At 51.2% G+C, this 26,103-nt stretch overlaps 2 protein-coding genes across 2 annotated transcripts in view; both read left to right on the top strand.

The window, feature by feature from the left end:
- Nucleotides 1-26,103, top strand: part of LOC139673812 (zinc finger protein 91-like) — a 311,195-nt gene that overhangs the window by 36,153 nt on the left and 248,939 nt on the right.
- LOC139674343 (olfactory receptor 14J1-like) lies at nt 3,855-4,820 on the top strand. Its single transcript, XM_071560553.1, has one exon. It carries the CDS (start codon nt 3,855-3,857, stop codon nt 4,818-4,820), a length of 966 nt encoding a protein of 321 aa, XP_071416654.1.

The following is a 26,103-nucleotide window of genomic DNA, read 5'->3' as shown; positions in this document are numbered from 1 at the left end:
ATTTTTAATGAGACCCCAGAGGTAACAACCCAAACCAGGACAGGCAGACCAGACTGAATATACATTCACAATGAAATTCATTGCTTCTGATGTTATGACAACATAAACATAGTATATTAATAAAGCAATTTTGATCCTTCTCCCTGGTATTAAAGAGAGCATCAAAACAGGCACATGGTTCCCCATGTGTCGAAATATGAACAGGCCCAGATACACCATCCACATGAATACATCAAGCAACATGGTAGTCAGGGAGTTTCTGTACCCAAATACACAAAATGAAATTGTAGTTCTGACTTCTCTCTCGTGCCCCACGTTGGGCGCCAAAAGATTTGCTGGTTTGAAGGTGAACCAGCAAGGGAAAATGAACTCACCACGAGAGAGATTATAAGTCAGAGCTAAAATTTAATAATAATATTACAATAACAACACTGATACACAAGGGAAATTGCTTTCAACTCACAATACCCCATCAGTATAACCCAGTGTCCTGGGGCACAAATCCAAGGGGGGTTTGTTTGCCCTTGTGCTGAGACCCCTGTGGCTCCCCCAAGTCCAGAGCAAAAGGAAAAGAAAAACCTGTTGGTGCAGGCGAGGGCTGTGGTCTGGGCGAGAGCGGTGATCTCCTCCTGTCAAGGTCCTGCTGCTGCTCTGGATCCGACGAGAGGGTTCCCGAGGTCTTCTTACCCACCACTTATGTACCCTCAGGGAGCACTCAGTCCCTCCCCCTGGGCGGGGACTCACACAATGGGTGATTAACTCTGGGAGCCAGGGGTTGTTGAGCTGTTGATGGCCCATTAGCAGCTCCGCCCCCCTCAGGCTGGGTGTGAAGTGATAATGGCTCCCTGGGCAGCTGCTGCTAATGGCCCATTGTCCTTGGGGAATGAATAGAGGGGGTGGAATACACAGGTTTGATCACCACCACACAGGGTTAGCTGGTCCCTCCAGCTGAACTAGGACAAGACCTCAAGCACAAGCTCTGGGACAAGTGGTGTCGAGATTTCAGAAGGAACAGGAGAAACTTGAGAGGACTTCAAGGGCAACTGGGGAGGTCCAGACTGCACACAAGGAGAAAGGAATTTCTGCCCAAGGGCAGTGCTGTGGTGCAACACATTCCCCTGAAGGAGTCTGGATCAGTCCAAGGCTTTGTGTGCCAAGGCAGAGCCAGGGAGGAGGGAGAGATGTCAGTGCAGGAAGGGGCCAGCGAGGTGGGGCAGCCGGGGGATGCCGACAGCCTGCAGGGAAAGGGGCAGGGAATGGACACCGTAGGACAGCCTGGGCTGGAGAGGAGACAGGGATGTGCAGAAGCTGAAAGGCCCCAAGAGAGCCAACTTGTGTAGGCCTTTGGCCATGGCTGCTGTGTGTGCCCCTGATGGCATGAGGAGACAAGTGAGCCTTGCAGCCCTGGGGCCTCATTGCCTCCTTGTCCCTGCTCAGCAGCCTGGGAGGTGCCACCCCATCCTCCTGCCCATGGCATTGCACATCCCACATCCCAGTGCCTCAGGAAGGGCCTGGAGGAATGAGGGAGGGCGAAGATCTCCCTACCCAGGTCCTGGGGTTCAGGCCTTAAGCCCTTTGAATTCTGAAACACAGCCAGTTTTATTAACCATGAGAGTCATCTTTCCCGTTCCTTGTCTATCCTTGCCATCACTCCTTCCAGTTTTCTGCTCTAACTGGAATCTGGGGACACTTTCTCAGTCCTGTTCCTCAATGGGACCCATTAGCACTACAAGAAACTTCAGTGTTTAATTGTCAATTTGAGTTCTTGAGAAGTTGTTTGAACTTAGTCTAATGGACTGAGTTTAATGTAAACAACACAAATCCCCCAGAGGGCCATTAAATGCCCTGGGCTGTTGCTGTGCTGCTGAGCTGGGCCGGGCTCCTGGCACACAGGGAGCTCCTGGCAAGCGGGCAGCGCTGTAGAGAGACAGCTCCTTTGCCCAGCAGGGCTCAGGGCACTGCCAGGGCAGCTCAGGGACACCAGCAGGGCACAGACAGAACTTAAAGGGGCTCAGCATTGGGAGGATGACTGAGAGCTCATGGAGGAGAAATCTTTGCAGTGCTGGACACGGTGAGTGTGTTGGGTGCAGGGCAATGCAGGGGCAGCTCCAGGAGGCATCTCCTAAAGCTGTCCCAGCCCCAGCTGATGTGATGTGTGAGGAGGGTGCTGTTGGTGGACACTTTGGAATAGCTGTGGAGCCGGGGGGTGCAGCCAGGGGTGCCCAGGGCTGTGGGGCAGAGCAGGGTCCTGCAGCCCAGGGTGCTGTGCTGGGGCAGGGACTCTGCTGCCTGCCAGGATCAGCTCTTAGCCAGCCTGGGGAGCTGCTCACAGGGCTGGGGCAGAAGGAACAAACCATGATAGGTGATGGCAGGATCCTTCCACTCTCAGGGTGTTGAAGGTGGCTTGCTACTCACAGCTCCAAATCACAACAGGACATTCAAGAATGGAGTTTTAAAGAAGCACAGAAGGTTTTGTGACACATGACTGGAATTGATACTGCTCTTTATGTCTTCTGCTCTGGCTTGCCCAGGTAGGCAATGAGACACAGAAATTAATTTCTCAGTCCAGCAGCAGGCACAAAAATTCTCCATCTTCTACAATGAGAACTGAATAAAACAGGCAATATGAGAAATCACCACACTGTGCCCTACAGGCACCATCAGTGTCCCTTTTCCAGCCTCCTCAGGGTTGCTCTGACATTGTCACCAGAACCTGCACAGATATTTTTCTCTTTAATCAGCTCTGAGGCACCACAAATGGAAGTGCAGGGCAGATGGGAAACAGAGCATTCAACACTGTATCTATCTGTGCTGACTATGAACTAAAACACTGAGAGCTGAGCACTATTATCTGTCCCGTCCTAAGGATGTTCACACTTTCATTCACCAAAAATTAGAATTTCGAGACTTAATAATACCACTTGATTGATATGGCAAAAGAAAATAAAACAAATCAAACAACTAGAACAAAAACCTCAAAGAAACCAAGAAGGAACAAGGGCCAATAACCAAACCCCCTCCATAAGTTCCAGACCTGTTTGCTCCAGCCTTACTACCAAGCATGTTCTGTTCTCTTTACTAGGACATGATTGTTGTTCAGTTCTCTGTACTGTAGCCTGGAGCCGAATTAATCAGGTAATGGTGGAGAGTTGAATAGAGCAAAATGGTAGCTAGCCAAGAATTTTTCTACTAGTTTTGGCTGGGTCACCTATGAAAGGAACCAAGCTGGGTCAAGGAGAGGAAGACTACCTGGGACCCTCCTTTTGGGGATGAAGAAGAGAAGGACCCCTCCACAGAATTGAAGCCAGAAGAAAACACCGCCCCAGCTCTACCCAGACCCCACCTGTAATCAATATGCAATGAGATGTTGTAATCAATTATGTTCAAATGTATAATACAGCCTCCTTTGACACCTGCCAGGTGAGCAAGCCTCTGCTTGAAGTTTTGCTGCCTTGCTTCCTGCTCAGAAATAAATACCTGCTGCTAACGGGTGCAAACACCTTCTCTTAGCAGTTATTTTTGTGGCGTTCTTGCTTATCACAAACTCACTATTACGTTCAGCTAAACCTGTTTCTGCAGCACAGAATCTTCTGCCACAAGAGCAGAGAGTGAAATGTTCTTACACCTGGCACTCCTTGTGAGTACTGGAGCTTTCACAAGCCAGGTTCTGTGTGCCCACTGCATCAGGGCTGAACTAACTCGCTGGAGCAGCACAATCAGCCCAGAGAGACCAAATGAATCTGAAATTGGGGGAGTGGGCTGGAAATTCTATGAGATATTGGCTGATTTTGTCCTTAGAAATCTGTCCTAAATTGTCACTATCTTTTCCTTCTTCGACAGTGCTCCATTGCCAGATGAAGCTCATGTCCAACAGCAGCTCCATCAGCCAGTTCCTCCTCCTGCCATTGGCAGACACGCGGCAGCTGCAGCTCCTGCCCTTGTGGCTCTTCCTGGGCATCTCCCTGGCTCCCCTCCTGGGCAACGGCCTCATCATCAGCGCCGTAGCCTGCGACCACCACCTGCACACCCCCATGCACTTCTTCCTGCTCAACCTGTCCCTCACAGACCTGGGCTCCATCCTCACCACTGTCCCCAAAGCCATGCACAACTCCCTCTGGGACACCACAACCATCTCCTACATGGGATGTGCTGCACAGGTCTTCTTCCTTATTTTCTTCATTGGAACAGAGTTTTCTCTCCTCACCATCATGTGCTACGACCGCTACGTTGCCATCTGCAAACCCCTGCACTACGGGACCCTCCTGGGCAGCAGAGCTTGTGCCCACATGGCAGCAGCTGCCTGGGCCAGTGGCTTTCTCAATGCTCTGCTGCACACAGCCAATACATTTTCCCTGTCCCTGTGCCAAGGCAATGCTGTGGGCCAGTTCTTCTGTGAAGTGCCTCAGATCCTCAAGCTCTCCTGCTCACACTCCTACCTCAGGGAAATTGGGCTTCTTGTGCTTAGTGTCTCTTTATTTTTTGGTTGTTTTGTTTTCATAGTTTTCTCGTATGTGCAGATCTTCAGGGCTGTGCTGAGGATCCCCTCTGAGCAGGGACGGCACAAAGCCTTTTCCACGTGCCTCCCTCACCTGGCCGTGGTCTCCCTCTTTATCACCACTGGCACATTTGCTTGCCTGAAGCCTCCCTCCATGTCCTCCCCATCCCTGGATCTGGTGGTAGCAGTTCTGTACTCGGTGGTGCCTCCAGCAGTGAATCCCCTCATCTACAGCCTGAGGAACCAGGAACTGAAGGATGCTGTGAGGAAAATGATGACTGGATGCTTTTCAGCAGAGAGACTGCCTGCTTTGCTCTGTCAGTGACACCCAGTGCATTTCATGAGAGACCAAGTCTATCCTCTTATACAGTTTTCCTTTTTTCCCCCATTCTTACTTTTCTGTTATCAAAAAAAAAAAGTAACTATTAATTTTATCCCAGCTAATTAGCCACCCAGTCTTTTGTGACCAAGGCCAAGGACTGCCCTGGGCATCCCATCAGAGGGGCCATTCCCCACCCTGGATGCTCCAGCCCTGGGATGGGGCTTCACAGGGGGCTGTGGGACCAGCTGTGGGGCAGTGGGGCACAAAGGGACCATGGAATTTCTGACAGGGGTTGACAGCAAGGCCAGGCACAGACAAGGAATTCCTGGGCGTGGCCTGTGCTGTGCATGTGGGACTGTGGGGAAGGCAAAGCTTCCCTGGAGTTGGTGGCTGCAGGAAAAGTCAAGAGCCAAAAGAGCCTCCATGGCTGTGCTGGAGACCAAGGCTGAAGGAGGGAAATGCAGGGCTGCTGTGGGATGGGGAAGGAGATTTAATTCCAGCAGACAGTGCTGTGGGGCTGAGGGACTCCATGGCTTCTCTGCCTGAGTCTTCACTGGAAAGGTCTCTCAGGCCTCTGTGCTCAGGGAAAGCTTCAGGGAGGAGGAGAGCCCGTCTTGGCAGGAACCTCCTGCAATGGCAGAGGGACACATGGCAGTGTGTGCCCCTGCAGGGCACTGCCCTGGCCATGGCACAGGCTGGGAGCTGCCTGGCTGGGAGCAGCCCTGTAAGGCAGCTGTGGGTGGGCAGGAGCTGGGCAGCAGGCAGACGTGTGCCCTGGCAGCAAGGGAGGCCAGGAGCACCCTGGGCTGTGGGACCAGCACAGCAAGGACGGGGCTTATCCTGGTTGCTGGGGCTGAGGAAAGCTGCACAAAGAGCTGTGGAGTTTAGAAACTGTATCCTGTTTAATTTGTACTGTGGGCATTGAAGGGAAACTTTCTGTGCCTCTACGTGTCACCAGTTCCTCATCCCCTAAAGAGCACAAACCTGATGAGTTCCTACTCCAGTGACACTTGGATCTCCCTCCATACCTAGAGTACAAAGCTCCCTTATTCAAAAAAGTTCCATGAAATGGAGGGATGAAGGATACAGGACAGGATGTGGGGAACAGTTACAGGGCATGACCAGGGATTTGGGGTGGTTGTGACCCCAGGGCAGGACCCAGCATTTGGCCTTGTTGAACCTCATCCAGATGACCAGGGCCCATCGATCCAGCCTGTCCAGACCCCTCTGCAGAGCCTTCCTGCCCTCCAGCAGATCAGCAATCCCACCCAGCCTGTTGTCATCTGCAAACTGACCAATGGTGCACTTGATCTCCTCATCCAGATCATTGATAAAGATGTTTAACTGAACTGACCCCAATACTGATGCCTGGGAAAAATCCTGGATGTAATTCCATTCCCCACCAGTCCTTGGGCTTGGCCATCCAGACAGATTTTCCCCCACTGAACAGATGCTGCAGAGAGTGTCTGATAAGTTTCTTGCAACCCCAGAATATTGGGATTGATGCAGATTTAACTCAGCAGAATGCAGAATTTCATTATCTTTCTCTCTTTTCCTCCCTCTCTGGATCAAGGGAAATTCTGACTGCAGTGTGTGACCTGTGTGCGAAGAGCAAATATGGACAGAATCGGGACAGGAAGTGTTTGGGAATATCTTGTGACCTGTACTTGACACAGAACATTTTTGCCTTTGGTCTAAGACTACCTATTGTGGAAAGTGAACTTCAGTGGAAGCAACGTGGGCTTAATGTACAGCTAAGGAAGGAGTTGTGGGGTTTGGTTTGTTTGTGCCTTCCTTTGTTTTGTTTTTTCTTTTTTTTTTTTTCTCAAGTAAATGAACATCCCTGTGGGTCTCCTGCAGCTCCTTCTCCAAGTACAGCAGGTGGGAGTTGGTGCCAAGGAGCTGAAACCTGCAGGTCCAGCCTTTAGTGGAGGAAGCTCAGATTGCACAAGGCTGCTTTGAGTGCCAGGGATGTGATGAGGGAAATGGTGGGGTGGGGATTAGGGATAACGTTTGATTAAATGTAAGACATAAAGGGTCTTGATTTTCATACTTATTTAGACTGCATTAATTGGTACTCATGATCAAAGTAATTTGGGGATTTCTGACATTAATGTATAAACAGGAAAAAATAAACAGGCCAAAAAATACATCTTTTCTCTTTATTTTAATATAAGATATTGACTTTGAATGCATTTCTGAGACCTCTGTAATTGACCACAGAAGATTTGAAAATTTAAAAGCAAATTATTCCCAGGGGCTTGTCTTGTTGAAGATGCCATCACTGAGAAGAGACTATGGAGGGAACAAGCAGACAAGGAGACCATCCCTGGTGCTTGGGAACAATATAAATTAGGGTTTGCTGCTATCAGTGTATAAACAGGGAAAAGGTAAACAGGACAAAAATAAATCTTTCTTCATGCATTTTGTTAATGTAATACACTCACTTTGAATACACTTCTGGAATCTGTCTAATTAACCACAGAAGAATAGAAGACTTGATATTAAATTATTCCCAGAGGCTTGTCTTGTTAAGATGTTTTAAATGTTAATGAGGCCTCTGGCACTGAATTCCTGAACTGAAGATCTAAGACAGAACAAGTCTCTAAAAAAGTAAAATTAATCAGCAAACCTCCAGGTTCCTGAGGATGTCAGCAAGCTCTGCTCAGGCCATCACTGAAAAGAGACCCCAGAGGGGAAGAGCAGACAAAAAGACCCTCCCTGGGGCTGGGGAAGCAGCAGCTCAGAGTCACTGGTTACAGGTGGAAAAGGGACTGTGGAATGTGGCTGTGAAAGGGCCTGATGGACTTTGCCAAGCAGGACAGCCAAGCCCTGCCACCCATCTCTGGTTCCTCACAGGATGCTCCTGGAGCAGAGTGATGTGGGGTGTGGAATGGGGAGTGCAGGAGAGCAGTAGGACACCTCCACAGCTCTATGGAGTGGGTGAGGAGATGACAAGCCCTGGGGCTGTAAGGAACTGGTGTCTTCTCCTAGGCTGTCAAGCCCCAGGAAACTGCCCTGTTGCAGAAAAGCACAGTGAAGAGCCAAAGTGTGTGAGAGCAGGAGAGGGCACAGCAGTGTCCCTTCCACAGCCAGACCTCCAGGGACACACCTGAAGGAGCAGCAGAGCAGGGTCTGGGCTTTTTCTTTGTTTCCTGGACACCCTGGGCAAGGGGCCCCAGGGCAATTGTCACAGATCACCCCCTGCAAACACCATTCCCAGCACTGGCCTCTCACCCACCACTGACAGGTTGTTTGTCCCTCCATGAGGACACCAAATGAGCAGCTCACAAGGCCATGCTGCAATTGTACAGATGAGATTCAGCATTCACAGTGTGTGTGTGGGGGAGATGAACCCAAGAGAACACAAAGACCATCAGCTAATCCTGGAGGTGCTGGGAAGGGCTGTGGGACACACAGTGTCTCGAGGTCACTTCACTCTGGGCCCCACATCACCTGGAAAACCCCCAGGATGCAGCACTGGGATGTGCTTCTGAGCACAGAGCTCCCCCTGTGTCCATCCCTCAGGCCGTGGGGCATCTCAGAGAGGGGCAGAGCAGGTGACAACCCACAGGGCTGAGGTGCCTCCAGTCCCCAGCAGTGGCAGTGAGAGCCCAGGGAGAGACTGTGACTCCTGCAATGATCTCCCCATGGGTGTAAAAGGGAAAGACTCTCTGATCACCCCTGGGTGCATGAGAATCCCACAATCCCAGTTCAGAGGTGGATGCCTTGCTGGACCTCGACATTTGTGTGAGTGACTCCAGGAACAAACTCCACTGGCCCAGTGAGATTCATCTCAGTGGTCTTGGACAGTTCATTGCAGGTGCTCCTGAACTGCTGCATCACCCTTGCCTGGGATTCTGGGCTGTGCTCTCGAAAGGGCCAGAGCAATCTGAGAGGTTCTGGGGTCCTTGGAAAAGGCAGATGCCAAGCCCATCTTCAAGAAGAGCAAAATGAGAATGGGGAAAATTACAGGCTGCCCATCAAGCTGCTCTATCACTGCCCTTCCCAGATGGACAGGGGAGAGAGAATAAGGTGGGAAATGACTGGTGGGTTGGGATAAGGCACTTTACTAAATCAAAAGCCAAAGTTTGCACACAAAGAAAGAAAGAGGAAAATAAGCAGGTTTTTTCTCTCCTCCCCATCATCAGTGATGTCTGGCCATGTCCCAGCAAGCCAGGCTTCAGCACACGGAGCAGCTGCTCAGCAGGCAAACATTGGAAACCATGAATGCCCTCAGCTTTCTCCTCCTTTCCTCAGCTTTTATACCTGAGCTGACATCCCATGATCTGGAATATCCCTCTGGTCACTCTGGCACAGCTGGCCTGGCTGTGTCCCTTCCCAGGACCTTTCCCTCAGTTGGGGAAGGAACGTTGCAGTGGTGGGGCTGTGCCAGCCCTGCTCAGCAGTAGCCAATACATTGGTGTGTTCTCAGCACCTTTCCAGCTCCCAACACAGTGCACAGCACTGGGAGGGCTGCTGTGGGGAAATGAGCTCCAGCTCAGCCAGACCCAAAATATTTTCATAACATTCAGTAATGTCCCAGGATTCCTTTAGTTCTGTGAGGCCCTGCAGTGTCCAGGTGGCATCCTGGTTCCCTGTGGTTCCACAGTGTGACAATGACCCCTTGATTCTATGAAGTTAAAAACTGTCTCAAGACCCGTTTTGTTCCATGAGGCCCTACAAGTCACAATGAACCCATTGGTTCCGTGAGCTCTGCAGTGTCCAAGGATACCTTTGGTTCCTTCAGGCCCTGCAGTGTCCCAATGGCCCCTTGTTTCCATGAGTTTCCACAGTGTCTCAGGGTCTCTTTTGTTCCATGAGGCACTGAAATGTCAAAATTGCCTCTTGGTTCCATAAGTTTCTGTAGTGTTACAATTGCACGATGATTCCATCACATTCCAAAATATTCCAGGATTCCTTTGAATCCATGAGACAATTCGGTGTCATCATGGCCCCTTGATTCCATGAATTTCTGCAGTGTCCCAGGGTTCCTTGCAGTCCATGAGGCCCTGTAGTGTCACAATGATCCCTGGATTCCATGAGGCTCCACAGGGTAACAATGGGCTTCTGTTTCCTTGAGGTCCTGCAGGGTCACAATGGAACTTTGATTCCATGAGGTTCCCAAGTGTCAGAATGGCCCCTTGGTTCCAAGGCTTTCCACAGTGTCCCAGGGTCCCTTTGGTTCCTGAGAGAAGATTGCTGGGGGTGAAATTAGGAGTATCAAGTTATCCTCACAGAAGTTGCAATGGTACACAAATTATAGGTAAAGGTCCATCAGGAGTGTTTGCACAGTCAGTGTTTCAACACCCTCAGCATTACCTGAACTTGGTTTTATCTCACCAAAATCTTTCCTCTCTGTTGGCCAAGCCCCCCTTCCCTCCCCCAAATATCCCATCCCATTTGTCCCAGTTCCTCCTGACCTCCCCAAATCTTTCACCTGGATGGGCTCAGCTTTGTGACACCCTTCATGATCCCTGAGCATCTGCCTGCCCAGCTTGGCCAGTCAGTTCTGGGAACATACCTGACAGCCCAGCCCCCAAGGGGACAGGATGTTCTGCTGTGCTGGAGAGGACCCTCCTCAGCCTGGCCAGCAGTGCTGCAGGGGGGGATTCCCTGCCCCTCCCCAGCTGGTCCTTCCTGCCCAGCAGCTCCTGTTCCAGAAGGGCTCACAGACACTCTGGGGGACTTTTCACACTTGGGTCCTTGAGCTGCCCTGGGGCATCTCTGGGGCAGTGGCCAACTCTGTGACTGCTCTGGGAAGTCATGGCCTGAAGCCAGGAGTGTGGGTTTTAGGAGGTAGTTCAAACCTCTGGAGAGCAGAACTCTTGATAATTGCTGGAGGATTCCTGGCCAGCATTGTAAGGATTATTTTCAACATATATATAAAATATTTTTTTGGGTTTTTTTAATTGAAAACACCACAAAAATATTTAGTTAACCTGATTTACTCACTGTCTAAAGGAATAGCTTTGTACAGCTACTTTTCAAAATACATTTCCTACCAATGGTTCCAATGCAGAAACATTGCTCAGAGGAGCTACTGAATTTTTCAGGCAAGTTTCATCTCTCTAATTTTACCTTCTCTCCCATTTTTTTTCTTCAAATATCTCTCCAAGGAGAGTTGTCCAGGGAGTGTCTTCATACTCTGAAGATGTGCCCTGTGCCATTGGGAAGGGCAGAAATAAATTTCTACAGAACTCTGCCACTCCTGCTCACAGAACCCCTCTGACTGCACAGGTGAGATGCTCCTCAGTCTGCTTCCTGAGGCATGAAAGGGACAGGCCAGAAAGGCTGAAAAAAGGAATGGAGGAAACAGGGCCTTCTGTAATGGATGTATCCAAAGCTGGAGAGACGAATGTCCCTGGGATACGAGGTTGTTCCTGGAGCAACTCCCAGAAATGTCAGGGCTCTGACAGGTGCCCACACCTGAGCTGAGCTCATGCCCTGCTCACACTCCCAGGGCTGTTCAGAGACACGAGTCCTTCCCTTGCACACACACAGACAGTTCCTGGCAGCAGGTGCAGTGTCTCCCTGGGCTCCTGCTGCCACTGCCCGGGCCTGGAGGCACCACAGCTCTACAGAGCCCCCACCCTGCACACTCACACACTTCAGCTCAACATTGGGCTTTCCCTCTTCCTGCCCCTTCCCAGTCCAACCTCCTCCTGGTCTCCCCATCTCCCTGTCCCTGCCCCAGCCCAGCAGAGCAGCACAGTCATGTCTGGCCCTCCAGCGAGAAATGGAGGAAATGGAGTTCAGGGACAGTGACCCTGTCTGTGGAATGCTCAGGAGATCTTCAGGTCGGGCATCTCCTACAGCCCCAGGGAAAAGACAGCCTCTTTCCATGGCTCCTCTGCACCCACAGCCTGCCCTGCTCTTCTCATGGCACATCCCATCTCCCCACAGAGCCTTTCCCTAGGGGAACACGTCTGTGCTGGCCTGACCAGCCATTCCTGCAGCCCCTCCCCGTGCTCCCCACAGCCCCCGAGCTGGGGATGCTGCTCTGCAGGGCACAGAGGCTGTGGTGCCCAGGGCTATGGGGGGGCTCTTCTGGGCTGTGCTGGTCAGGCTGGGAGGCAGAACCAGCTGATGGTGGTCCCTGCCACTGACTCCCTGCCACACAAGCTCTTGTGTGGTCATGGAGGGTGCTCAGAGGGGCCCTGCCTTGTTCCAGTGCTGGGAGATGGGTCTGGGGGCTGCACTGGATCCAGATATGAATGCTTATGGAAAGTAAAATGAATCCCAGGACTCCTTTCCCTCAACCTGCTGTATTCCCTGGGGTTGCAGGGCTCTTTTTTTCAGTTCACACTCAGATGTAGAATATTATCTCTGGGTGACTCCGAGCTGGACAGGCCTGTTCTCATTGGGCTCTATTCACTGTCAGCTCCTGCTCACACTGTTGCTGCAGGTCTCGTGTTCTCCTGGCAGCTCCAAAGTGTCTTAAGCAAATCACTTACCTGCCATCAGCCCTGTCACAAGCTGTTGAGCCCCAGGAAGGTTAATCTCATCTGCATGGTCTCTGGCCACCAACAAGTAAAACCTGAACCAGAACTAAGTCCTTTGAAAGTCACACTGGGAACCTGATCTCATCACACTGAGCCCCAGGGAGGACAAAGCAGCACAAGTTGCCTCTTGAATGTCTCTTCCTTAGGCATGTTCTTAAGAGGAACTTCAGAGGAAGCCCAAAGCCTTCCTGCCCTGCCCTCAGGAGAACCCCTTTCCTGATGGAGCTGCTGTTGTGGAGCCCAGCTGTGTCCCAGCAGTGCCCATGGCCTGTCCCTGGCTGTGAGCCCAGGATGGACACACAGCAGGATGTGACCAAGCTGGCAGAGGACCAAGGCCTTGGACCAACACAAGGGCTTAGGAGAGCGTGGAAGCAGAAAGGGCAGCTCTGAAGAGTCCCCTCCTCTCTGTAAACATGCACTGTCCTGCACTGAGCTGTCCTTTCTGAATGCCTAAGAAGAAGGATCAAACAAGTCACTGCACTGTCCTTTATTTTGTGTAACTACTCAAGTACAACAAATCCTTGTTTACACCAGCCTCTGGGTCAAACTCCAAAGAAAAACACTAGATTAGAATGGAGATTAATTGTGCACAAACTTATCAGAAGATGAACCCATGACCCCCAACAAATGCTGAGAAAACAGGATGGGTCTGTAATGAGTTCCAGTCCAAATACTATGCAGACATCAACAGAAACAACAGTTTTATGCTTCTGGAGAGCATCAAGTCATCATTTTCCTCACAGCATCCTTGAGCTCCTGGTTCCTCAGGCTGTAGATGAGGGGGTTCAGTGTTGGAGGCACCACTGAGTACAGAACTGACAGGGCCAGATCCAGGGATGGGGAGGAGATGGAGGGAGGCTTCAGATAGGCAAACACAGCAGTGCTGACAAACAGGGAAACCACAGCCAGGTGGGGGAGGCACGTGGAAAAGGCTTTGTGCCGTCCCTGCTCAGAGGGAATCCTCAGCACAGCCCTGAAGATCTGCACATAGGAGAAAACTATGAAAATGAAACAGCCGAAACCTAAACAGACACTAACAGCAAGAAGTCCAACTTCCCTGAGGTAGGAGTGTGAGCAGGAGAGCTTGAGGATCTGTGGGATTTCACAGAAGAACTGGCCCAGGGCATTTCCCTGGCACAGGGGCAGGGAAAATGTATTGACAGTGTGCAGCAGAGCATTGAGAAAGCCACTGGCCCAGGCAGCTGCTGCCATGTGGGCACAAGCTCTGCTGCCCAGGAGGGTCCCGTAGTGCAGGGGTTTGCAGATGGCAATGTAGCGGTCGTAGCACATGATGGTGAGGAGGGAAAACTCTGTTCCAATGAAGAAAATAAGGAAGAAGACCTGTGCAGCACATCCCATGTAGGAGATGGTTGTGGTGTCCCAGAGGGAGTTGTGCATGGCTTTGGGGACAGTGGTGCAGATGGTGCCCAGGTCTGTGAGGGACAGGTTGAGCAGGAAGAAGTGCATGGGGGTGTGCAGGTGGTGGTCGCAGGCTACGGCGCTGATGATGAGGCCGTTGCCCAGGAGGGCAGCCAGGGAGATGCCCAGGAAGAGCCACAAGTGCAGGAGCTGCAGCTGCCGCGTGTCTGCCAATGGCAGGAGGAGGAACTGGCTGATGGAGCTGCTGTTCGACATGAGCTTCATCTGGCAATGGAGCACTGTCCAAGAAGGAAAAGATAGTGACAATTTAGGACAGATTTCTAAGGACAAAATCAGCAAATATCTCATAGAATTTCGAGCCCACTCCCCCAATTTTGGATTCATTTGGTCTCTCTGGGCTGATTGTGCTGCTCCAGCGAGTTAGTTCAGCCCTGATGCAGTGGGCACACAGAACCTGGCTTGTGAAAGCTCCAGTACTCACAAGGAGTGCCAGGTGTAAGAACATTTCACTCTCTGCTCTTGTGGCAGAAGATTCTGTGCTGCAGAAACAGGTTTAGCTGAACGTAATAGCGAGTTTGTGATAAGCGAGAACGCCACAAAAATAACTGCTAAGAGAAGGTGTTTGCACCCGTTAGCAGCAGGTATTTATTTCTGAGCAGGAAGCAAGGCAGCAAAACTTCAAGCAGAGGCTTGCTCACCTGGCAGGTGTCAAAGGAGGCTGTATTATACATTTGAACATAATTGATTACAACATCTCATTGCATATTGATTACAGATGGAGTCTGGTTGGAGCTGGGGCGGTGTTTTCTTCTGGCTTCAGTTCTGTGGAGGGGTCCTTCTCTTCTTCATCCCCAAAAGGAGGGTCCCAGGTAGTCTTCCTCTCCTTGACCCAGCTTGGTTCCTTTCACACGTGACCCAGCCAAAACTAGTAGAAAAATTCTTGGCTAGCTACCATTTTGCTCTATTCAAATGTCCACCATTACCTGATTAATTCGGCTCCAGGCTACAGTACAGAGAACTGAACAACAATCATGTCCTAAGAAAGAGAACAGAACATGCTTGGTAGTAAGGCTGGAGCAAACAGGACTGGAACTTAGGGAGGGGGTTTGGTTATTGGCCCTTGTTCCTTCTCAGTTTCTCTGAGGTTTTTGTTCTAGTTGTTTGCTTTGTTGTTTTTTTTTTCCTATTGTCATATCAATCAAGTGGTATTATTGAGTCTAGAAATTCTGATTTTTGGTGAATAAAAGTGTGAACATCCTTAGGACGGGACAGATAATAGTGCTCAGCTCTCAGTGTTTTAGTTCATAGTCAGCACAGACAGATACAGTGCTGACTGCTCTGTTTCCCATCTGCCCTGCACTTCCATTTGTGGTGCCTCAGAGCTGATTAAAGAGAAAAATATCTGTGCAGGTTCTGATGGCAACGTCAGAGCAACCCCGAGAAGGCTGGAAAAGGGACACTGATGGTGCCTGTAGGGCACAGTGTGGTGATTTCTCAGATTGCCTGTTTTATTCAGTTCTCATTGTAGAAGATGGAGAATTTTTGTGCCTGCTGCTGCACTGAGAAATTAATTTCTGTGTCCCATTGCCTACCTGGGCAAGCCAGAGCAGAAGACATAAAGAGCAGTATCAATTCCAGTCATGTGTCACAAAACCTTCTGTGCTTCTTTAAAACTCCATTCTTGAATGTCCTGTTGTGATTTGGAGCTGTGAGCAGCCAGCCACCTTCAACACCCTGAGAGTGGAAGGATCCTGCCCTCACCTATCATTGATTGCTCCTTCCCCACAGCCCTTCTTCCCCAGCCCTGTGAGCAGCTCCCCAGGCTGGCTGAGAGCTGACGCTGGCAGGCAGCAGAGTCCCTGCCTCAGCACAGCACCCTGGGCTGCAGGACCCTGCTCTGCACCACAGCCCTGGGCACCCCTGGCTGCACCCCCTGGCTCCACAGCTATTCCAAAGTGTCCCCCACAGCCCCCTCCTCACACATCCCATCAGCTGGGGCTGGGCCAGCTTTAGGAGATGCCTCCAGGAGCTGCCCCTGCATTGCCCTGCACCCACAGACTCACCGTGTCCAGCACTGCAAAGATTTCTCCTCCATGAGCTCTCAGTCATCCTCCCAGTGCTGAGCCCCTTTAAGCTCTGTCTGTGCCCTGCTGGTGCCCCTGAGCTGCCCTGGCAGTGCCCTGAGCCCTGCTGGGCTGTGCACATGAGCTGCTCCTGGGCAGAGCTGTCTCTCTGCAGCGCTGCCCGCTTGCCAGGAGCTCCCTGTGTGCCAGGAGCCCGGCCCAGCTCAGCAGCACAGCAACAGCCCAGGGCATTTAATGGCCCTCTGGGGGGTTTGTGTTGTTTACATCAGACTCAGTCCATCAGAGTAACTTCAAACAACTTCTCAAGAAGTCAAAGTGAGAGTGAAACTCTGAAGTTTCTTGTAGTGCTAATGGGTCCAATTAAGAGACAAGACTGAGAAAGTGTCCCCAGATTCCAGGTAGAGCAGAAAACTGCAGACAGTGGTGACAATTATGAAGAAGCAAGGAAAGGTGTCTCTCATGCTTAGGAAATCTCTATATGTTTCCTTATTCCAAAGGGCCAAGCCCTGACACCCAGCCCCTGGAAAGGCATATGCAGTCCCTTACTCATTCTCACATCTTATCCTGGGGCACTGGGATGTGGGATGTGCAATGCCAAGGGCAGGAGGATGGGGTGGCACCTCCCAGGCTGCTGAGCAGGGACAAGGAGGCAATGAGGCCCCAGGGCTGCAAGGCTCACTTGTCTCCTCATGCCATCAGGGGCACTCACAGCAGCCATGGCCAAAGGCCTGCACAAGTTGGCTCTCTTGGGGCCTTTCAGCTTCTGCACATCCCTGTCTCCTCTCCAGCCCAGGCTGTCCTACGGTGTCCATGCCCTGCCCCTTTCCCTGCAGGCTGTCGGCATCCCCCGGCTGCCCCACCTCGCTGGCCCCTTCCTGCACTGACTTCTCTCCCTCCTCCCTGGTTCTGCCTTGGAACACAAAGTCTTGTGCTGGCCCAGACCCCTTCTTGGTGATGCTTTGTATCAGAGCACTTGTCTTGGAGGGAAACTCCTTTCTGCATATGTCCAGTATAGACCTTCCCAGATGCCATTGGTGACGTTATTTCTTTCTCATTCTATATCTGACTACAAAAAGAAAAGCTCCACCATCTCTGACACCACCACTGGGACACTGTGGAACCTCATGGAATGAACGGCCCCGTGTGACACTGCAGAGTCTTATTGACACAATGGATTCATTGTCACTCTGGAACTCTCCTGCACTGACGTCTCTCCCTCCTCCCTGGCTCTTCTTGAGAGATAAAGCCATGGGCTAATTCAGACTTCTTGGTGTTGTGTTGCACCAAACCACTGCTCTTGGAGGGAAATGCCTTTCTCCTCATGTCCAACCTGGACCTCTCCAGCTGCCCTTGGTGACATTATTTCTTTCTCATGCTGTTTCTCACTACAAAGAAAAGCTCCACCATCTCTAGGGGAGAGCACTTCAAGCACTCTCAGCCTTCTCCTGTGCTCTACTCAGTCTCCACACAACTGAGCCCAGGGCTTTCAGTCCTTATATATTGGTCATGTGCTTGAGACCTCCAAATGCCTTCATGGGCCCTCTCTGGTCCCTCTCCAAGGTGTTTATCCATGAAAATGCAGTGCCCCTTGTCCAGGAAAGACAGACTGACACACTTTGCCAAAGGTTGTATTGGCAGAACAAGGCACAGTAACTGCAACTCAGCAAGGGCAGATTTACATTGGATGTCAGGAAGAAATATTTTCTGATTAAGGGAGCAGGAACCTGGAGCAGGTTGCCCACTAAGTGGAAACCTCATCCCTGGAGGTGTCCAAGGTGAGGAACTTTGTGCAGCCTGAACTGGTGGAAGGATTCCCTCGTTAATGGGCGGGAAGTTGGACTGGAGGCTCCTTTAGGTCTCTTTCAACCCAAACTGTTTCATCATTCTTTCATTCCTGTATCTCCAATTCCTTCTCCACAGGGCTGCAAAGACCTACGTACACCTTGTCAGCATTTTTATGTGACCTAATCCCCAAAACTTCATAAATGTGAAAGAACTGCCATTTTAGGGACATGAATTTTCAGGTTTTTAGAGGAATCATTCAAAACTAAAAAGTTACATGGGAACTAATAGAGATTTAAAACATCCCAGCATAAAAGGCTCTCCAAGTGGTCAATGGCAGAGCTTCCCAGAATGACCCTGATCTGAGGTTGGCCATTTCTGTCTCAGAGTCTGAGAGTCATGATGGGAAACCAGAAAGTGCATTTGGGGACTGTGCAAGACTTGCCATGGGACACTTAGGAAAAAAACCACTGGATTGGAAAGGGTGGGGGGAACACTGTTGTCCATGGTGCAACAAGCATAAGAAAACAGAGACAAAAAGATGATGGAAGAGCTAATTATGTGTAAGCAAGTGACTGCTAAGTGTCTTTCTCTGGCCTTGTCCTGCAGCTGATCCCACAGCCTGTCCTGTTTTCTCAATCTCTCCATTGTCAAGAACTTTCTGGGTCAAGGGATCTCTGTGCTCTGGCTATGGAGGGAGATGCAAGTGCCAATTACTGGAGTGGGAGCCACAAATCATCAGGTCTTGTGTTCCTTGGGGCCCAGACACTGGTGAGACTGGTGTGTGTGCACAGAACACTGGTGGGTGTGGGTGGGTGTAACCACCAGTGACCATGAAACCAGAGCAACCAGTGAGTGGCAGAGGCCTGGGAACCGCTGTCTGAGATCATCTCCTGGAGGGATCCACATTGTCTGGGTGACTCTGCAGCTCTGCATCTTCTCCTGACATGGCAGAGCACACAAACAGCCCATCCTTGTGTCCCTTTCTCCACTCACTGTGCTTTGTTTTGGCCCAGAAACCTCCTGAGGTCCCTTCCAGGATGAGTCCCTGTGCATTTCCCTACTCCATGGACCTTCCCTTCCTGATGCAGCATCTGTGGGGCAGCAGAGCTGGGTCAGTGCAGGGCCAGGGCTGGCTGTGACAGGGGCCAGGAAGCCACTGCCAGGAGGTGACAGCAAGGACAGTTTGCAAAATAAAAGATTAGAAATGGGAACTGTTTTTTGAGGAAAGGAAGGTTTGGCTGGAGCTGGCATGTGAAGAGAATGAAAGACAAGGGTTGTTGGGTGAAAGAGGGGATATTCAGCCTGGAGATGAGAAAAAGTCTTTTCCCCAGTTGCAGGGCCAGTGCAGAGCAGGGTGGCCACGAGCCCAGGTTGCCTTCCTGCCTGCCAGGGTTGGTGGGGCTGTGTGACAGAGCTGCCCCCAGAATCAGAACCTGGGGGGCTCTCCCACCTGCCCCACTCCGTCACCTCTCCCAGATGGAATTTCTGTTGTGTGGGTTCCCTGATGTGCTGGATGACCTCACAATGCTCCCTGGCCAGAATGTCTCCTGAGGGCCACCCAGGCTGCTGCAGTGGAAGTGACCTCACAACCACCACATTTCAGCCATATCCCCATGCCTGGCCTCCCCTTTCCACTGACCCTGTCTGGTCTCTGCTCAGATTGTAGGAAATAACTTTTCTAATATCATAATGGTTTTAATTAGCCTTTTAATGAACTGCTTGAATTAAAGACAAGTTGTGTGTTGGGCCTTAAATCTCTTTCAGCCAGCACTCAGCAGAATTTAACCTACCACTGTGAGAACACAGCTTGGGAAAAGTACTAATTCTCTAAGTTTTGTTAAGTGAACCTTGATATGCTTTGATGAACAAAGCCTGGGATAGAAAGATGTACTGTTGATGTTGGACATCTGGAATGCAGAATTTATGGACCACAAGGACATTTGCAGAAACCAGTAGATAAAGAAGATGGCTAACAAGGACTTAGTAGATGTGATGGAAAGTCCCAACCAGGAGAAAAAGACTAAAAATGTGGACTAATTAGCAAAGAGAGGGAGAAGTCCATAACCAATAGAAGATAAAAATTAATTCAATATTAATTCAAAATTAGTTCAATAAAATTATGTCATTTAGGACCAATGAACATTGATTTCTTTGTTTCCTAAAAATTTATAAATACATGAAGAAGTGATGCATTGGTGTCTGTGTGAAAGGATTTCTGTTGGACACACACACAGAGCACTGGGAATAAAGTGATGCCTTCCTTTCTAACACCAAACATGCAGTGTTAGGGGGTTTTATTACCCCAATCATTTCAGAGGGGTTTGGCAACAGCATGAGCAGGTTTTGATTAATATCTTGTCTCCAAGTTGCTGGGGCCCAATTGCTTCCCCATGAGGCTCCTGTAGCAGAAGTGGCTTTGCAGAGCCCAGCAAGAAAGAACACCCTTAACCAGCAGCTCTGCAGTGCTGCCCACCAGGCTGGGCTGGCAAGGGAGGGCTCCTGGCCATGGACTGGCAGGACCTGCTGCTGCCAAGATGCATTTGGGTTTTCAGGTTCTCCCTGGCAGAGGTGCCACCAAGTCACTCTGCAGTTGTGCCCGTGGCCTTCAATGTGCTGGGGCTGCCCTGGGGCTTTTCCTGCAGTGGGATGTGCCCTGGTCCTGGCACAGGAAAGGCAGTTCCTCCCCCAGCAATCTGCTCCTTCTGCATGTCAGGCCCCCACTCACTGCCCCTCACTCTGCTCAGTGTTTGCCTTGGCTCGTGGGTGCACTTGATCAGGTGCTTGAGTGTTCTGAGGCTCAACCCAACACTTACTGCCTTCTGCACCCACAGCATAAGAAATATCACTTTCCTTTTCTATGGGGCTGAACCTGATGGGTCTTTGCAATACTGACTTTAATTTCCATTTTTTGAAAATTACCTTTCCCCCTGTTGGGTCAAGATGTTGGGCTCTCTCAAAGTTGTCTGAAGTAACTCAGAATCATAGAGTGTCCTGAGTTTCAAGGACCTTCAAAGATCATCTATATCCAACCTCAGTGACATGAACAGGGGCACCTTTGTTATAGGCAGCTAGACGTTGGCTAGAATATTAGTATTTATTTTATTTCATAATGAAAAATAAGTAACATTATTTATTAAGGAAAAAAACAAACAGAAATTGATTTAACAAGTGATATCAGTGTCCAGCTCAGTTAGCCCCAACCTCAGTGATTTCAGCTCTTTGTGAAGGCAAGAGAGGAGCAATACAGTGCTTGCAGCGTGGCCGAGCACTGGACGACCTAGGAGACCAGCTCCCAAAAGGTTTGTGCTAGACCTGGACCAAAACCTCGTTTACATTCACTTTTTTGGCGTAGGCCACGCCCCCTTGCGCAGACGCAGTTCATGCATTTTACAAGAGTAGTGCGACCTGTGTCCCTTCTGCGCATGCCCAGTTCCTGTATTTCATAAGAGTTACGCAAACTGTGTCCTTTCTGCGCATGCTCAGTTCTGTGGCGCTACATTCTGCGTTGTGTAGGCTTGAGGTATTGTGTATTAGTTGCCGTTCAGCGGCCGCTGGGCTGGTCCCGTGACTTTCCATGGGGTTGGCTGAAGATGGCGGTAATAGAGTTTCTAAGATGACTGGGCTACTCCACGTAGGGGTCTGGTCACAGCACTGCGGGGGTGGTTCACCCTGATGTGGCCGCGGGGCTGAGGTGGCTCCGGGAGTGACGTGGGTGGTGGCAGCAAATGTCTTGATGCAGCGTGGAGGGTTTTGCAGACAAGGCGGCCACTCCAGGCGGTGGCTGACCTGTCTCATATGCTGAACCAGTGGTGGGCTTGGCAGGAGATCGAAATTTTATTTATTAAATAAAACAGTGAACTGGAGTGTGGATAACTCGGGATGGGGAGAGTGGACGCAGCTCTGGTTCTAAGGGAGGAAGGGCGGTTCCGGGGGGGGGGGGGGGGTCCGGGATGGACCAAGGTGGGAAGGGGTCCGGGGACCGGGAGGGAGCTTTGTCGCTGCACGGTTTGGCAGCCATGGGCAGAGCCGGGCAGGCACAAGCCGATGGCTGGCATGAGCAGCCTTGGGGCTGGGGTCAGCACCGGCGGCGGTGCCGGCTGGGTGAAGAAACCGGGACGGGCTGGGTGAGAGAAAAAAAGAGGGGGGGAACGGGGCACCAGCGGGCTGGCAAAACCGGGCTGGGGTTACGGAATTTGATTCCCAGCGGGGCGGCTGGCGACAAAACTTCGGCACTGTGGTGGGAGCGGGGTTATGGGGTGTGGAGGGTGTTTTAGCCAGCGTGGGGCTGCACAGATCCGGTGCGGGGATCGTTTGGGGAGACGGGGGGGCAGCTTAGGTTTGGAGAAGGGCTTTGCCAAATTTTGGGGTCCCCGCGGGATTGAGACAGAGCACAGGGTCGGGGGGGTTGTCCGGGCGCTGGCTCGGGAAAGGGGGGGAAGGGCACTATAGCGAAACTCGCGTCCGAGGGTGGGGGAGGCTTGATAAGGAAAAAAACTGGGGGGGAGAAGGGGTAGACGCCGGGCCGAGAAGTTCTGAAACCAGGATGGACTGAAAGGGGGGGAAGGGAGGAGGGGGTTTACGGGAATGCCGCCGAGCCAGAGGTAGGCTTCTCCCAACCCCCTGCGGTGGGGGTCTGGAAGGTTGTAGTTTCGATTCTTTTGTCCTTTTCATCACGGTTTCTTATCTTTGTGGCTCCTGCAAAAAAAACCTGTCCCGCGCTGGGTTTCAACAGATTTTAAACATATATATATACACTTCTACATTCAAATAAAAATCATCAAATGCAATTTCAATTTGAGTTTAGCAAATTAAGAAATTTCATCTATCACACTCGTCCCCTGAGGACTCCCCAGACCCCCTCCCAGTCCTTTCCCAGTCAAACCTGGTCTCCCCAAACTCCACTCCAATTGCTCCTTGGACTATTCAAAATCCATTCCAGAAACCCCAGCCCCCCAAACCTCTTCCCAGTAATCCCTCAGGGCCCTCAAAATCCTTCCCACTTGCACCCATGACTTGCACACCCTTTCCCATCACACTCCAAACCCCTTCTCTGCCTCTCTATTCCCCTACAAAGCCCCTCCTGGTTACCACCAAGCTCCCCCAAACTCCCTGCCAGTTTCCCCAAGACTCCCCCAACCTCCTTCCCAGTTACTCCCAGGATCCCCAACCCCCCTCCCAGTTGCCAGGCCATACCCCAGTCCCAGCTCAGGGGGGGCTCCAGGCTGATGTGCCCCCCCTGACAGGTGGAGGTGACCTTGCCCATGGGGGAGATTTCCAGCATCACCAGCAACTGGTGGGTCCAGTTCCCATTGGGGACCACATCAGTGGCCGTGTAGTCCTGGAGGTCCTGCCTGCCCTGGAACCACTTCACCTGCACCTGTGCAGGGTACAAATCCATCCTGGAGCAGAGCAGGGGCTGGGGCTGGGCTGAGAGCTTGACAGCACCAGTGAGATGGACATGCTGGAGGGCACTGGGAGAGAGAGGGGAGAGACTGGGATGAGATGGAGGGCACTGGGAGAGGGAGGGGAGAGACTGAGACAAGCTGAGGGGGCAGTGGCAGAGAGGGGAGAGGGCTGGAGGGGCACACTGAGGGACTGGGAATGGATTGGGAAGGATTGGGGCGACACTGGGAGCAACTGGGTGACGTGAGGTGACACACAGGGGTTCCTATTTCAAATCCATCCCTGGGAGACTCTTCTGCCTCCCCTCCCCCAAGCCAAGTCTGTGGGTGCAGCTCCTCTGTCCCAACGAGCTGGCTGAGTTTGTGCTGCAGCCGAGGGGTTTGTGCAGCACAGCACAGTCCTGGCTCTGCTCAGGGAACTGCTCTGGGGAAAGGCTTTCCCTGGCAGCTGGGAGGGCTCTGGCACTTTGGGACATGGCCTGTTTCCCAGGGACACAGGAGGCTGGGCCAGCAGAGAAAAGAGGCTCTGTCCAAGTGCTGAGCCCCTTTGGAAAAGAGCAGGGAATGGTGTGATCAGCCCTGACTTGGCTCAGCCCAGAAAGCCTGGGAAACAGTTCTTCCTGAGATCCCAATCTCTGCATTCCAAAGATGCCTCCCCACAAGCTGCCACATTCCCAGGGCCAGGAGATAACCATCTCAGGCTGCAGAAACTCAAAGAAAGTCAGTCTCCACCCCCCAACACCTTGGCAAAGAAGTGGCTTTTCGTGGTAAGCTTCTCTTTGCTTCTGAAAGTAATCTTAGCAGTTTTCCAACCGTTTATTGTTATAAATGACCACCCAAAATGACCAAGTCACTCAGCAAAAAAGGGCAGTTTTAGCTGTATAGGTAATGAAAATCACAGAGTAAACCAGTGCTGGGTGTGACCGCAGTCACCACTCTGTCAGTAACACAACCTTAGAGCTCACTGGCTCTGCTCATATACAGTCAAAACATACATATTATTTATTTCATGTTAAACGATTTACCTTTTTAAATCTTCCCATCTGATTCTGTCAGGAAGGATTGCGATATTCTTAGCTTAACTTTTTACTTCAGAAGCTCAGCTGCTCAGGTTTTGTCTCTCTGTCTTGGGGTACTCCCTCCTTGTCTTAATTCCATCTGTCTCCTATTGTGTTGAAGTACCGGCTTAATCTTTGTTTACATTGTTTCTATCTTGTATCAACAGGCTGCTTAGCCATTAACTTTGGCTTTCTTTTACTCCCTTTTTGTTTGTTAAACTAAGTTCGTGTCTGACTTATAGTTGCTCTGTTGCTAAATCTGTACAGCATATTCCACAACGCCCAGATTTAGTGCTTTCAGAATCCCACTGAATGATGTGGCAAGCCATACAGTGTACTTTATTACATTTTTGAGACGAATTAGGCCTACATTTCTCACATTTATTATTTCTCTCTTCCTCTGCATCTCTTAGCAATTGATAAAAAATATCAGTTTTGAGTATAACAGCTAACTTGTGTGAGTTTTAGGGTTTTTTTTCAGGAAAATATTCAAATGTAAACTTCTTTCTGCAACATAAAAGCCACTGAAACAAATGGGAAGGCCCAAGGGCTGCCCTGGACTCCTGGATGCAGGAAAGCCTTTCAGGAATTGAAACCTGCTTTAATGGCTGCTCCTGCTCTGGCACTGCTGGACTGAGAAAATCCATTTCAGCTGTTTGGGCATGAGGGGTGTCATTTGGCACTGGGAGTGTGGGATCCTGGAAAGGCAAAAGCTGAGAGCAAATGGAGAGTTTATTTCCTGCTTTTCAGTGCCATCATATCACTGAGGGGTCGGGATGAGGGTGAAGCTCTTCTGTGCAGGACACAGAGCTGGTCACTGGCCTGTCCAAAAGCATCAAATGCCACTGATGAAGGAGCCTGAGTGGTGATTTTATCTGCATTAACCCCCTGCAGCACATGCATGTCTGCCCCTGGCTGGACAGAAACCAGGAGCTTCCTTGGACTGGTTCCCAGCAGGAAGGACATTTTCATCTGTGTCTGTGGGGCCAAAGCCAGGTTTTTATTATTCTTTGATCCAATGAGGAACAGCCAAGGACCCAGTGTGGGAGGAGATGCTCCAGGACAGGACCAAGTGTGTCCAAGAGCCAGGATCTGGGGAAGGAGAACACACCTGAGTGCCCCCCTCACGCACATCTGGTGTGTGTGAGAACAGCCCAGGCCACAAACACCCACCTGTCCGAGGGCCCAGCGGTGGGGCAGCACCAGGGTGCAAACAGGGCAGGAGAAACTTCCCCCTGCAGAGCCCACAGCCAAGGGCAGAGAGACCACCCAGGCCAGCCCAGCCAGCCCAGCCTATTGCACCTCCTGCCACAATGCTGGGCACCAAACCTGTTGTTGTCCTTCCTGCTCTGGACCCAGGAGCCCCAGCGCGGGGCACGATCCTGCCCCAGCAGTAAAGACTGGCAGGTCCCTCAGCCCTTGGGGCAGGAGCTCCTTGGGGCACAGCCCCGGCACTGCAGCCCCACAACCTCCTCTAGGGCTGCACCTGCCTGGGGTCAAACTGCCCAGCCCAAGGGAAACCCTGAGCCAGAGAGCAGAGCTGGGCTCCTGGAGAACATCAGGATTTGCTGCCCTGCACACGCAGGACACTTTTCCAGAGCTCACTCCAGAAATTTCCATGTGTTCCACAGCTCCCAGGCAGTCCCAGGAGGACTCCAGTCACTCCTGGTCTCTCCCAGTAAACCATAGTTGCCCCCACTGTGGTCCCACTAACTCCAAGTTTTTCCCAGTAACTTCCACCATGATCCCAGTAGCTCTCAGCTACTCCCAGTCACATCCAGAGTAGTCCCAGTTGCTCCCAGAATGATTCCAATTAGCCCAGCATATCCCATTTCCTCCTACCATGGTCTGAGCTGCCCTCAGCATGCTCCCGGTCACTCCCAGTAGGTTCCCAGTATGACCCCAGTCACCCCCAATGTGGTCCCAGTTGCTCCCAGTATGATACTTGTTGCCCTGGTTCTAATCCTGCAGGGTCCTGGTCCTGCTCCAGTGTATCCTGGTGTCCCAGTTCACTCCGTTCTGTCTCAGTCTGTCCAATTCCATCCCGGTCCCTTCCCAGATCCTGCCCTCTC

The sequence above is a fragment of the Pithys albifrons genome, chromosome 7, assembly GCF_047495875.1.
Source record: "Pithys albifrons albifrons isolate INPA30051 chromosome 7, PitAlb_v1, whole genome shotgun sequence".
NCBI lineage: Eukaryota > Metazoa > Chordata > Aves > Passeriformes > Thamnophilidae > Pithys > Pithys albifrons.
This window is presented reverse-complemented; position numbering and strand designations above follow the sequence as displayed.

Coding starts and splice junctions, on each gene's coding strand:
- LOC139674343 (XM_071560553.1), top strand. CDS start 3,855: ATGAAGCTCATGTCCAACAGCAGCTCCATCAGCCAGTTCCTCCTCCTG.